The 14,091-nt window shown below is 37.4% G+C and overlaps 1 protein-coding gene across 5 annotated transcripts in view; it reads left to right on the top strand.

Annotated features, from left to right (window-relative positions):
• Armc2 (armadillo repeat containing 2) overlaps positions 1–14,091 on the top strand; it is a 122,115-nt gene that overhangs the window by 41,208 nt on the left and 66,816 nt on the right. For all 5 annotated transcript variants that reach the window (XM_047559148.1, XM_047559147.1, XM_047559150.1 and 2 more), the window contains 3 exons: positions 2,484–2,582; positions 7,585–7,760; positions 12,448–12,550. In XM_047559148.1, the coding sequence (XP_047415104.1) occupies positions 2,484–2,582; positions 7,585–7,760; positions 12,448–12,550 (378 nt within the window). The remainder of the gene's footprint in view (positions 1–2,483; positions 2,583–7,584; positions 7,761–12,447; positions 12,551–14,091) is intronic.

Below are 14,091 nucleotides of genomic sequence, written 5' to 3'. Positions count from 1 at the left end.
GAAAATAAAGAGCATATAAAAATAAATTAATGACCCATAATCACAATACTTAGAGGTGAACATCAATACCCCATTTTAAAGGGGAAAGGTAAAGCAACTTGCCTGAAGTCAATCAGCAAGTAGGTGGGAGAGCATGGATAAACCCAGACACTGGTTTTAAACCTGTGCTCTTAGGCCTCATAGGTCAACTTTTCCTTTTTTAAAATCAAAACAACTTGAAACCAGGAGTAGTGGTACACACATGTAATCCCAGTGACTCGGGAGGCTAAGCAGGAGGATCCCAAGTTCAAAGCCAGCTTCAGCAACTTAGTGAGGCCTTAAGCAACTTAGCAAGACCCTATGTCAAAATAAAAAAAATAAAAAGGACTGGGAATGTGGCTCAGTGGTTAAGTGCTCTTGGATTCAATCTCTAGTACCAACCAATCAACAAACAAATCACCTGTGTGTGTGTGTGTGTGTGTGTGTGTATGTATGCACACACGTGTGTGTTTGATGAACCTTCTTATTGCCTCTAATTTTTAACATTTCATGTGACATTTTAGGGTTCAGGCACCCATTGTGTGGACCTTGAACATCTAATTGGTACCTGGTTCACTCTTAGAATGTATGGGCTCCCTGACCTCACTATAAACTGGATGCCATGTGAGGGGCTTAGTGGGTGGCCTTCAAAGAAGGGAGGCTAAGTAACGTTCTCCAGCCCTGCCCCTTCCAGCTACACAGTAGGTGTTTCAGATCTTGAGATACTACGTGTGAAATGTAATCGTGACTTGCAGTTTTTAACACGGTTTACACCCCTTTTCCCCCCCATATCACCTTTGATCTGCTGGGTTGCAGTCTAGTTTCTGCTATGGGGCAGAATATCTTAGAGGTCAAGTGCAAGGACCATATGACCTTGGGCAGATGACTTAATACCCCTGGCTTTTACATTCTTCATCTGCATGGAGGAGGAAAAATTGGGGTCTCCTCATAGTGTGGTCACAAAAATGAAATAGAGGCCAAGTGCACAGTCAATGGTAGCATCGCTCTCCAGAGCCTATATGTAAGGCAGCATCATCTCTTGATGACACAGCTGTGACACATCACAGACAGCAGTTAGCTGTTTGTTTAATCAGGGAAATGAAATTCTTAGATATTGAGTGTTGCTAGATACATGACACTGGGCCAGAGCTTTACCTATATCATGTCTTTTAGTTTTCATAACCCTGAACTTAAATATTCTAATTTCTGTTCTACTGAGGAAATTGGGGCTCAGAAAGGGTAAGAAACTAGATTCCATTCACCCTATGCATGAATGATGGAGTTGGGGTAGGGGGAAACCCAGGCATCTCCTGCTACCCCACAAAAAATCACTTGGCATTAATTTTGCCCCCAAAAGATATGGACATCTTCATTTTTAAAAAGTTGTTCTAATTAGTTATACAAGACAGTAGAATGCATTTTGACACATTGTACACAAATGGAGTACAACTTCTCATGCCTCTGGCTGAACATGGTGCCAAGTCACACTGGTAGTGTAATCATACATGTATACAGGGTAATGATGCCTGTCGCATTCCACCGTCCTTCCCATCCCCACCGCCCCACCCCTCTCTTCACTCCCCTCTGCACAATTCAAATTTCCTTCAATCTTCCCTACCCCACTTGGTTCCATAGTTTAGCTATTGTGAGTCGAGCTGCTATAAAGATTGATGTGACTGCCTCACTGTAGTTGGCTGATTTTAAGACCTTTGGGTAGAAATGGAGGAGTGGGATAGCTGGGTCAAATGGTGGTTCCATTCCAAGTTTTCTAAGAAATCTCCATACTGCTTTCCAGAGTGGTGTCACCAATTTGCAGTCCCACCGGCAATGTATGAGTGTAGAAAATAAAGTCCTTCCAGATCTTCCTTTTAGAAATTTTTTCACTGAGCATTTTCAAAGTCTTCATTTGGTTTTGTTGTTGTTGTTGTTTTTCAATAGACAATAGAGCATCCACTGAGCTATATCCCCAGCATTTTTTTTTTTTTTTTTTTTAAGAAACAGGGTCTCACTAAGTTACCTAGGCTGGCCTCAAACTTGCAATCCTCCTGCTTTAGCCTCCTGAATTGCTAGAATTATAAGCATGTGAAGAAATATGCTTGTAATTATGTTCTTTACATATTTATACTTGTCTATTCTATATTGCAAGGTGTATGTCTTAATTTAAAAAAAAATCTCAAAACAGTTTGCCTTACCAGTTATCAGTATTCACAAATCTTAATGCTTTATGAATTATCCCAATCATATTTTAATGTTCTGACTTGTTTATATTATCTTATCTGAGTTTAATTTGAGGTGATTTTATTAGAAGACCTACTGTTCTAATTAGAGTTAATTGGGTTGGGGGCAAAGTGAAACTTAATTCTGTGGCTTTTTAACTTGAGTGATAAATAGCCAAGGTTTTTGCCTATACTCCATTATAGCTCTTTCCTCATGATGCTTTTTCCTGCTCTGCATTTCTTTTGCAGTCTCAAAAGCCAAATTGCAAGAAAAGGATACCGAAATAGAAGTAGATGAAGTCTTTTGGAATACAAGGATCGTACCAATTTTGCACGAATTAGAAAAGGGTAAAAAAAAAATTCTCATTTTAAATAAAAATTATCTATGGTTAAGTATATGTTCCCTGTTACCCTGATTTTTTTTTTAGTATACTTTGATCATCTTCTGTGAACATGTTCAAAAACAAATGAAGTCATCCTCAGTAATGTATTAAATACTACATGTAAACCGAATTGTTAGTGAGCAAATTATACTTTAAATGCACCAAGAGAGTTGACTTCAAAATTCCCTTCATAATATAAATTAAGGATCACCTCTTCTGCTCAAGGAAATGCTGGCTTAATCTCTCTAGGGTGACTGTTCATATTCTAGAAAATAAAAGACCAGAACAGATTTTAGGCCTCTGAAACTGAGTCTCAGACTGGCATCCTGCACAGTGGTGCCTGTGGTTTTCTTGATCAAGCTGTGCACATGTCCTCTCTCCTGAGGTTAACTACATATACCAGAGCTGCCACTCACAGCACAGGAAGTGGCCTGGGATGTGCCCAACCCTGGCATTCTGGAGTGAAGACCCACACTCGACAGGTCCCTGCAAGGCTATGAGATACTTGTCGGGTTGGTTTCCCATTTCTTCCCCTTTTGCAGCTCCCCAGGGATTTCATTTCTGAAGGTGAGCAAGGCTCAAGCCCAGTGTTTGGTGCCCAGGGCTCAGTAGGCCCCTAGTAGGAATGGCTGAATGATAACTCCTTGACTGCCAGCGTCGGCAACCACAGGAAGGTGCTCTAGAAGCAGAGTATATCTGAGTTCGTTCTGAGAATGAACCAGAAAGGCATGCAGAGGCCTGCTTCCTACATGTTCCAATGACTCTCCCTTCCTCTGCTCCCTTTTGGTGCTAGGCTGTGTTCAAAGGTAATAGGAGAGCCCTGGCCAGGGTTTCTGTCCTTGGTGTGGCTACTAGCTAGGTGAACCACTGCAGGGAATCATCTCAACTCTAGGTGCAGTAGTGTCTTCAAGCTCTCTGCAGTCCCAAATCCTAAAATTATGAATGTGACAACTTTTTCTGTTCTAAACTTATTTTTTACCATTCTATTAGTGCCCATGTGAACCTTGGGCCCTGTTTTTGAGATGTACAAAATCTACTGAGAAGAACGCTGGGTCTGAGTAAGGATTAGAAAAGAAAATGTACTCAGAAACACTCAGTTGGGGAGAGAGCATTACTAAGGCCTGACTTGGAGGAGCTCCACAGCCTGAAGGATTTTAAAAGGATGCCAAGGACTCTGCTCACCACTGCCACCAACAGAGATGATTTAGCATGCCAACTGAGGAGTTAGGACTTTGACATGTTGACAAGTCTCCCTACTCAGATGGATCATTAAACACTGAAATATGTCATCTCTCTCCCTGGACAACTTCTTTGTTGCTGTTCTTTAAGATATACATGAGAGTAGAGTGTATTTTGACATATTATACATACATGGAGTATAACTTTTTAAATTATTATTTTATCCCATTTTTGCAGTTGTGCATGATGTGGAATTTTACTGGTTATGTATTCATATATGAATATAGGAAAGTTATGTATAATTCATTCTACTGTCTTTCCTATTCTCATCCCCCTCCCTTCCCTTCACCCCCCCTTTGTCTAATCCAATGAACTTCTATTCTCCCCACTCTCATTGTGTGTTAGCATCCATATATCAGATAAAATATTAGGCCTTTGGTTTGTTTTTTTAAAATATTTTTAGTTGTAGATGGACACAATACCTTTATTTTATTTATTTATTTTTATTCTGAGGATCAAACCCAGTGCCTCACATGTGCTAGGCAAGCACTGTACTACTGAACTACAACCCCAGCCTTTAGCCTTTGGTGTTTGGGGATTGACTTATTTCACTTAGCATGATAGTCTCCAGTTCCATCATCCATTTACCAGCAAATGGTACAATTTCATTCTTATTTATGGCTGAATAGTATTCTATTATGTTTATAGGCTACATTTTCTTAATCCATTCATCTATTTAAGGGCACCTAGGTTAGTTCCACAGCTTAGCTATTATGAATTGAGCTGCTATAAACATTGATGTGACTGTCACTGTAGTATGCTGGTTTTAAGTTCTTTGGGTATATACCAAGGAGTGGAATAGCTGGTTCAAATGGTGCTTCCATTCCAGGTTTTCTGAGGAATCTCCCTACTGCTTTCCAGAGTGGTTGTACTAATTTGCAGTCCCACCAGCAATCAATGAGTGTACCTTTTTTCCCAGATCCTTGCCAACATTTATTGTTTCTTGTATTCTTGATAATTAGACAACTTTTAAGAACAGCAAATGGTGACAAAGCTGGATTACTTGACCCCTTGGGATTTTTTTCAACTTCTTTTGACATAATTTTAGACTTACAGAAAAGTTGCAAGAATAGTGGGTGCAAAAAAAAGGACAGGTATAGTGGTGCATACTTATAAACCCAGTCACTTGGGAGACTAAGGCAATAGATCACAAGTTTGAGGTCAGCCTCATCAATTTAGTGACACCCTGTCTCAAAATTTAAAAAAAATTTAAATGGATGGGGAAGTATCCCTGGGTTTAATCCCTAGTAACAACAACAAAAAAAAAATTCTGTTTTTTTCACCTACAATCCCCCATATTAATATTTTATCATATTTTAGACACAAGGACATTCTCTTACATAACTGAAAATTACCATGTAATATTATACAAATCTTACTAGATTTTGTCACTTGCCCTGCTAATTTCCTTTATAGAAAAAGAAAATCCTGGATCACATGTTCTAGTCATTTGTTGTGTCTCTTTCATGATCTTGACAATACTTGAGGAAGAGAGGTCATTTATTTTATAGACAGTGCCACAAATTGGGTTTGACTGGTGTGTTCTCACAGTGAGATCCAGGGTGGGCTTTGGGGGCAGGCGTATCACACAAGAAGATGCTGCATCCTTCTCAGTACCTCATATCAGGAAGGTCAATTTGCTCCCTTGCTGGAGGCAAGAACTTTGACGGCTTGAGTCAGGTGGTGGCTGCCAGGTTGATCCTTGGTAAGTTGCTCTTTTCCTCTTGGTAATTAATAAGTATCCTGTGGGGAGAAGTAACTCAGGTCATTTTATTCTCTATTGTGCATCCATCTCTCACCCTTTAGCTTTAGCCCACTGAATGTCTCCATTCTCAGGTTCAAGTTGTCTTTGGGGGCTGGGGAGATAGCTCAGTTGGTAAAGTGCTTGCCTTGCAAGCACAGGGCCCTGAGTTCAATCCCCAGCACCGCAAAAAAAAAAAAAAACAAAGAAAAAAAAAAGTTGTCTTTGGAAGCCATGTGACATTATTTGTAACTATTATAACTAATTAGTAACAAGGTTTATTTGATTGGTGGTTTAAATTTTGACCCTTGGGCCTTCATTTTAAACTTCTTTTTAAATAAACAAGTCCTCTTGAATAGAACCCAGCAGACTGAAGCGTTTGAGGGGAAGTGCTAGAAAAATACCTTGCGACCACTCACTGCTGGACTTGGGGCTTACGAAGAAACTGGCAGACACAGAACAATAAAACAACACAACAGAAGTGTTCCACACAATGGAGTTTAGGTTTTCCCCTTTATTTAAATTCCATCTCAGTCATTTCCCATCAATTCATTTATTTAAGTGCATAACTGAAAGGCATTGAAGGTTACTTAACTATTGAGATTTAAAATTTTTTCTTGGATGTTATTGTTGAAAAGAGCTAAAAATGGCCTGAGTCATTTCCTTCTGCAGGCACACACTTCCTCCATGTGGATTTCTAAGAGCACATTATGGTATTTATTTAAGATTGGTTTCCCACTTTTAAATTTTGTGATGGAACCTATCAGAGATAATATTTTTCCATCAACTACCTGAGTGTGTCTTGCCTTCTTTCATTTTCCCTCACTGCCCTTTTGTATGATACTTTTCTTCCTTGTATGCCTCTTTTATGACTACCACTTTTAAAAATTACTTTCCTCAGAATCATAATTATAAAATAAAATGTTCTTTTGCTGTTCAAAATCCAGCAATGGACATGGAAGATCAGACCCACAGTAATGAAAATGTATTAAAGGGGGTAAATCTGCAGAGAAGGGTTTAAAAAAAAAAAAAAAAAGCAGGATTTGCTACCAGGCAGTAGAGCAGGAATTCATCTGAAATTCTCAAATCCGTGTTTTCTTGGGACAACGTTAATCTACTTTCATTGAAGGTCTAAAATAAAATGTTCCTAGGTCTCCCTGTTTCCCAGCAAAATCTTCTTTTTATTATCTTCTAATAATGGTGAATTTGGTGACATTTTGAAGTTTTGTTCTAAAAGAACCCCTTTTTCTCAAATGACAATCATAATTCTTATAGGAAAATATTGATTATTATTTTTGTCAATGATATATTAGCAAATAAATATGTATGAAATTGTTGCAGATTGTACAGTATTCTCATGATACCATGTGCTCTTGATACAGAAATATGTAAGATAATGTTCCTACTCATTTGGCATGACATCTATTTGAGGACACTGGGTATATAACATGAGTCCCACACACATAGATGAAAAATCAATAAAACACAGGGTCCTGTTGGTTGAATGTGGAATCATGTATTGTTTCTGGAGGAACCAAAGCAGAAAGACTTGAAGGAAAAAATGGATAAGAACAAGGGTAAGAAGAATATTCTCGGCCAGTGAAACTATACCAGAAAGGGTCGAAGATAGATAGAAATGTAAGTGGCATGCCTCTGTGGGACAGAACAGAGCACTGGTCCAGTGTAGGGCATTTGGAATAAAGGAGACTAAAATAGGTGGCAATTCCACTCTTTAATACCCTCTTTGAAACACTGTGTATTCTAGATAAGTTAATTGACTGATTAGTAAGTCAGCAAGGTAGGAGATGGATCAAAGGGATGGAAAAAATCAAGTAAATGGAAGTGAGGCAAGAAAGGATAAATAGAGCTCATGAATTTGAAGATGTCTAGGGAAATAACTGAGGACTTTTCACTTATACTGTGTGTGATGCATCTGAAAACCTGACCTTAATTAGTAAGTGTTGCTTTACTCTCTTTGCTCTGACAGAAGAGAACATTGAAACGATTTGTGCTGCTTGCACACGACTTCATCATGCTTTAGAAGAAGGAAACATGCTTGGAAATAAATTTAAGAGAAGAAGTATTCTCCTGAAGACTCTATATAAACTAGTTGATGTTGGTTCAGACTTGCTCAGCCTTAAACTTGCAAAAATTATCCTAGCAGTAAGTCGTTCTTTCCTCTGGTCTAGTAGACTGTAGCATAAGCAAACCTTATTAAATGATTTTTTTTTTTTTGGTAAATATTACAGAGAAGATTAGAAATGCCGTGTATTTGTTTAGAGTCTTGAAAACAAAAACAAAATAAACTGGCATCCCAGAATTTGACAAGGAAGTACTATCTAAGGAAATAAGGCGGAGTACATAGAAAATGTTCAAACAATCTCTTATATTTGGAATGTGACCATATTTTTTTAAAAAAGAAAAAAAGAAAGCAAAAGAAAAGTCAAGAAAGGAAAGAAAAGAAAAGAACAACAATAGGCAATAGGCAAATATATTCAAAACAGTTGCTCAAGTAACGCCTGGAGATCAGTATCAGGCCATGTAGGCTGTGGCCTCTGTCCTGTGGTTTCATCTGGCTGCTTGATTCTGTCATATAATTTAAGAAATAAAGTAATTTGGGTCACAGACACAATAGCCAGGTGCTTTATGAACCGTGTGAAAGAGGAAAACAGCTGCGTGTGGTCACAGGAAGGTCCCTCAGTGGTCACTGAAGGCTCCTGTAAAGTGTTGGAAGAAAAGGCCAGACACCAAATAAAAGTCTGTAGAACTCCGTCTAGAACAAAATGCTATCATTGTTTGAGGGGAGTGCTTTGTTGTCACAGCCATAAACTGTTGGAACCAAAAGATAAGCCACAATTATTATAGAATGTTCTAAGAGAGCCGCAAAAACAATGAATGAAGCTTTGTTAACCTGGTTTCATAAAAGTAAAAGCTTTCTGTTAACGCCCGGTAATTAACATAATGTGAAATTATGAAGGACCCAGGCTTCCAGCACCCAAGAATTGCCTTTCCCTTTTCATCTGGTTCCTAGACATCTTGTTCCACTCCAGGTCAAAAAAGAAAAGAAATAGGCATTCATGAATTCATTAATACTTTGCAGAGAAAATTAATCTTGGTTATTAATGAGTCTTTCAAATTGATTACATACAGGACACAATTTAACCCTCTAAGGGCAAAAATGATCTGTCAGGCAGAGAACACATTCTGAACTGGGTATATGATTAGGTAAGGACCTCCTGGTGACATTGGGCCACCTTGCTGGTTGAAGGCAAGACTCTATTTCAAACTCCAGAGTTGGGTAGCTTTTGTCTCCATTTCAATACAGAACCACCAGGTAAGAAGAGACCTGCAGAACCATCCAGTCCAACTTCCTGTCTACTTCCTGAATCCCCTGTGATGTTACAGATAAGATCCTGTTCTGATTAGGTTTGGTGATAGGATTCTATGTAAATTTTTAGAGGACCACATCATAAGAAATGTCAAAGAAAAATCAGTAAAGACTAAAGATATATAGAACATGAAACTTCTTTACTTCCAAAATTTATTCTCTCTACCAGTTTAGTATTATAATTCAGACATTTAAAGTTATTTATAGTTAAAAACATTGAGCAAGCATAATGTTAGTTCTGTTTTCTTACATTCTTTGGTTAAATGGAGATTTGCCAGACAGCCATTTTAATTTTAACCTTTGTATCAAAACAGCTTACAAAAATATGTCAGTCTATATTAAGATTGTTTTAAAGCGTACAAACATATACACAGTATGAATGCAGCTCTATTCTGGGGCAGGAATCTAGCACCTTTTGCAAACAAAAAAGGAAAAACAGAAATACCAGTATGTCAACTGTGATTATACAGAGTGGTAGTAGGATGATTTATAAATTTTGCTTACTTTTGTTTAGTTTACCAACTTTGCTTTAAATAGAATAAAGTTACTATTTTTAACTTAAGAAAATTACCCTACCACAAGAACCTATGTTGTCAGGAATTCTTCCTAACACCGAGAATCCAGGTGAATAAGATAGCCTTCCCCTCTCTTGCGGGCACTGTAGCAGGGAGACAGTGGGAGCGTCAAATGCAGAGGGTACGGCAAGTACTGTGGGGAGAGGATAACCCAAAGCACTAGCAGGTGGTGATGGTTACAGCACAGCACGTAGTCTGTGCATATAATGTCATCTTCCATTACCTTTTTATATCTTAAAGTCATCATTTTGCAGTTATCAACAAAGTTAAAAGAATTTGCTTTGCATGTAAATTGACCTAAGCTGTATACTAGGCCTGGAAATTGTGGGTATCTTTCCTTTCTTTCTTTTCTTTTTCTTTCTTTTTCTTTTTTTTTTTTTGTATCGGGGGATTGAACTCAGGGGCACTTGACCACTGAGCCCCAGCCCCAGACCTTTTTGTATTTTATTTAGAGACAGGGTTTCATCATTAAGTTGCTGAGGCTGGCTTTGAACTTGCCATCCTCTTGCTGGTATTACAGGTGGGCACCACCACACCTGCTTTATCTTTTCTTTTTCTCCTCATTTTTCTCCTCCCCCTCTTCCCCTCCTCCTCCTCCTTCCTCTCTTTTTCTTCTCCTCCTCTCTCTCCCTCCTCATTCTCCCTCTCCTTCTTCCTCTCCTTCCTTTTCTCCTTCTTCTTCCTGTTGTTATTTTGATGAAAACCCTGAAACTAGTTTTTTTCCTTGTCATTTTTCACTAAGAATGTAAGACTCAAAGTGGGTAGGGGGTGATTTGTATTCGTTCAAAAAGTTTTGTTAAGTATGGAATACATGCTACATACCACACTTAGGAAATGAATCGTAGCTTTCTCAAGGATACACAATTTAGTGGAAGATAGTCAATTGATTTAAATATATTCCCAAATCATAAAAACATTAAGAATATTTCTATTAATATAGAAACATTTTTCTGTTTTCTTAGGTCCCCTTCTAAAGTTTTTAAATAAAGTTGTTCTAACCACCTATTCATTAACCCCCCCACCCCATGCTGAGCATTGGATGCAGGACCTTACCAAAGGGTAGGCAAACAACCTCTGAGCTATATCCCCAGACCTAATATATATATATATATATATATATATATATATATATATATATTTTTTTTTTTTTTTTTAAGTTCCCATTTCCTTTTCTGCCTTAGAGCAGAAATCTCCAGTCTGCTATGTGTTAGGGTGTCTAAGGCTTCCTAAATGGTGCCTCTCTGACTTTAAGGCACATGTGAATCCCCTGGGGCGCTGGTGAGAATGCAAATTCTGACTCAGTAGGGCTGGTGGAACCTGCCATCCTGCCTTCCTAGTACATGCCCAGGTTCTATGGTCTGTCCAAGGCACACACTCCTCAGCTGAAAAATGGGAATGGCATCCCCTCATATGCAGAATTTCTGTGAAATAATGTGAAAAGGGCCTAGGGCAGCAGGGCCAGTGACCCATGGCCGGGTGGGCCATGTTCCACACCCTTTGCCCCTCAGGCCTGAGGCTGACGGCATCTTTCTTGGGGTCTCCTTCAGTGAACAGCGCAGTGCCTGGTGCACAAAAAGTGCTCAGGAGATATTTGTGGCTCAAACACAGAACAAAATCTTTAACAAACATTTCTGGGAATTCTATTATCTTTTAAAACTAACTGGAACTTACCAATTAACAATGTTAAATATAGCTTTTAATAGTAAAATAATGACCTTTATGTTCTCCTTTTCACACAGAAATATTTTTTTGTTCAGATGACCTCATTCTTACAAACATTTTTACATTGTTGCAAAGAGGTCACGTAATATTCCCATCTAACAGTGGGTTCTAGAAGCTTTTCTTTTTAAGCCTAGCATTCGTGGTTACACTGTTTTGTAACTGGCTAATAAGAATAATATTGCAGTTCCACAGTTCATTAAACTCTTCCCTAATATTGGACATTTAGGGTTTTTTAATATTTATTTTTTACTACTTTAGATAAATACACAGATGATTTAGACTATTTGATTAAACAAGTCACCCTATTGTATGTGTGCATTTTTTTTTTAAAAAGTATATTTTTGTATTGCTGTGTGTTTAATTTACTTAGATATTTTTGAATGATTTAGAAAGTAATTTTCAGTTTCAAACATCAGCAATTATCTCAAAGCATTCCAGAAATAGCCTTAAAACTTTTTTTTTTTTTAATATTTTTTTTGTTATAGATGGACACGGTACCTTTATTTTTTACTTATTTTTATGTGGTGCTGAGGATCGAACCCAGTGCCTCACACATGCTAGGCAAGCACTCTGCCACTGAGCTACAGCCCCAGCCCTCCTTAAAACTTTTAAACCATATATATGTATGTATGTATATATGATCTAATCAAATAGTACTAGTTTTAAAATTTTCTTTTAAGCAAGTGATGGAGAGAACATCTTTTTGCCTTTATTTTCTTTCCTTTACTTCCATTATGGATTCTTTTCAAAATTAGTTTATCTGAAATTTTGGCATTAATCCTCCTTTGCTTTTGTGTTTTAAATTAATTACTCCATTTAATTAAATTGATTAACATTATCCTGTCCCCTTTCTTTTTCCTATATTCTTTAAAAAGTAAATAACTTTAGATATAAATTTGACTTTATAAAGTGAGAAATAAATGCTTGTTATTAAAATGTTCTTACTCTAAAGATCATTTGTATCATATTTAGTATAATTGAGTCGATCATTAGATATCATAGCTGGCAAATATTAGAACCAAACTTTTCAAAGTTTGATTTCTTCAGAAAGTTGTTTAAAAAAATCTTGCTGTGCTTTTAATAGAGATGTTTGTGTTTTTAAAAAACATGCCATATCTTTATTTCCCTCTGCAATAGAAATGGAAGTGTTTTTCTTTCTCTGCAGCTAAAAGTGAGTAGAAAGAATCTACTTAGTGTCTGCAAACTTATATTTAAAATTAGCAGGAATGAAAAGAATGATTCTCTGATTCAAAATGACAACATCCTGGGTGAGTATCATTTAGTGCCATAGTTAAGCATATGGTGTACTTGGGCACAAATGAAAAGTTTGGAGACAAAAGTTATAATTAATGGTGGCAAGAATATTGTGTTTTCCAGTAATATGCAGAAGTTATATAATGTTTACTTTTGCTCATCCTTCTCTGTGTTTCTGTTTAATCTATCATTTGGTGACTAGTGTGACAGACTGGTTCTTGGTTTTGTCTTATAAATACTTATATTATGTGACTTTACAAAGAATCATTTGAAAATTTACTTCTGGAACATGGATTCACTATTAGAAGAAACACACATAACAGTTTTTGACATAATTGAAGAATTTTAATTTTTGTCATAATTGAAAATCTTAGTCTTTTGATCTAGTAGAAATGACTAAAATTAAAAGACATCTGTAAGCCAGGGGCAGTGGAACACACCTATAATCCCATTTGCTCTGGAAGTTAAGGCAGTAGGATGGCAAGTTCAAAGCCAATGTCAACAAAATCTAGGCAATAAGCAACTCAGTGAGATCCTGTCTCTAAATAAAAATACAAAATGGGGCTGGGCATGTGGCTCAGTGGTCAAGTACCCCTGAATTCAATCCCCAGTACCCACCTCCCAAAATCTGTAAGTTTTACAGAAATCTGACATCAAAATGTTTGAAATATGAACCAGGTGTGATGGTGCACACCTGTAATCCCAGTAACTGGGGAGGCTGAGACAGGAGGATTGCAAGTTCAAGGCCAACCTGGGCACTTTAGGGATATCCTGTCTCAAAAGAAAAAATAAAAAAGACCGGGATGTAGCTGGTAGAGCACCTCTGGGTATTGACATGCCTCTAAATAATTAAGATGCTTAGTTATGTAAATACAAATATTTTATGAATTAATGCTGCTGGTACAGGAGAAGGCAGTGACATGGAAAACACTCTTAGTCCTCTTTTGGTAACACAAGATAAATGATCTCAACCTCTTTTTTTACCCAAGAATACTGGGACATAACCAGTTCTGAAAGAAATGTCTAGCACTGAATCAGCTAATTGAGAAGTGTTGAATGAAAACAAATCTGACGAATGATCACACAGACATTAAGTAACTTAACTATGAGGAGGCCTCCAAGTTCAAGGCCAGACTTAGCAATTTAAATATTAGATGTGCACTATGACCCTTATCAGAGTTCCTGGATTACTCCTAAAACTAATAGTTATATGTCATTTGGATGAAGATTCTTTAATTGTTTTGGGAAAGCATGGATGTTTTATTCAAATTATCCTTTTCTATGGCGATGGAGTTTAAGCTCCTATCTTGACTTATTTTCCCTTAACATAGCAAAAAAATATATCCTTAAAAGATTTTGTTTTGTTTTGTTTTTTGGTTTTATTTTTGTTTGTTTGTTTATTTGTTTGTTTTTGGTACTGGGGATTGGACCCAGGGTTGCTTTATCACTGAGCTATATTCCCAGCCCTTTTTATTTTTAGACAAGGTTTCATTAAGTTACTGAGGCTGGCCTTGAATTTGCAATCCTTGTGCCTCAGCCTCCCGAGTCACTGGGA

The sequence above is a fragment of the Sciurus carolinensis genome, chromosome 7, assembly GCF_902686445.1.
Source record: "Sciurus carolinensis chromosome 7, mSciCar1.2, whole genome shotgun sequence".
NCBI classification, from domain to species: domain Eukaryota; kingdom Metazoa; phylum Chordata; class Mammalia; order Rodentia; family Sciuridae; genus Sciurus; species Sciurus carolinensis.
This window is presented reverse-complemented; position numbering and strand designations above follow the sequence as displayed.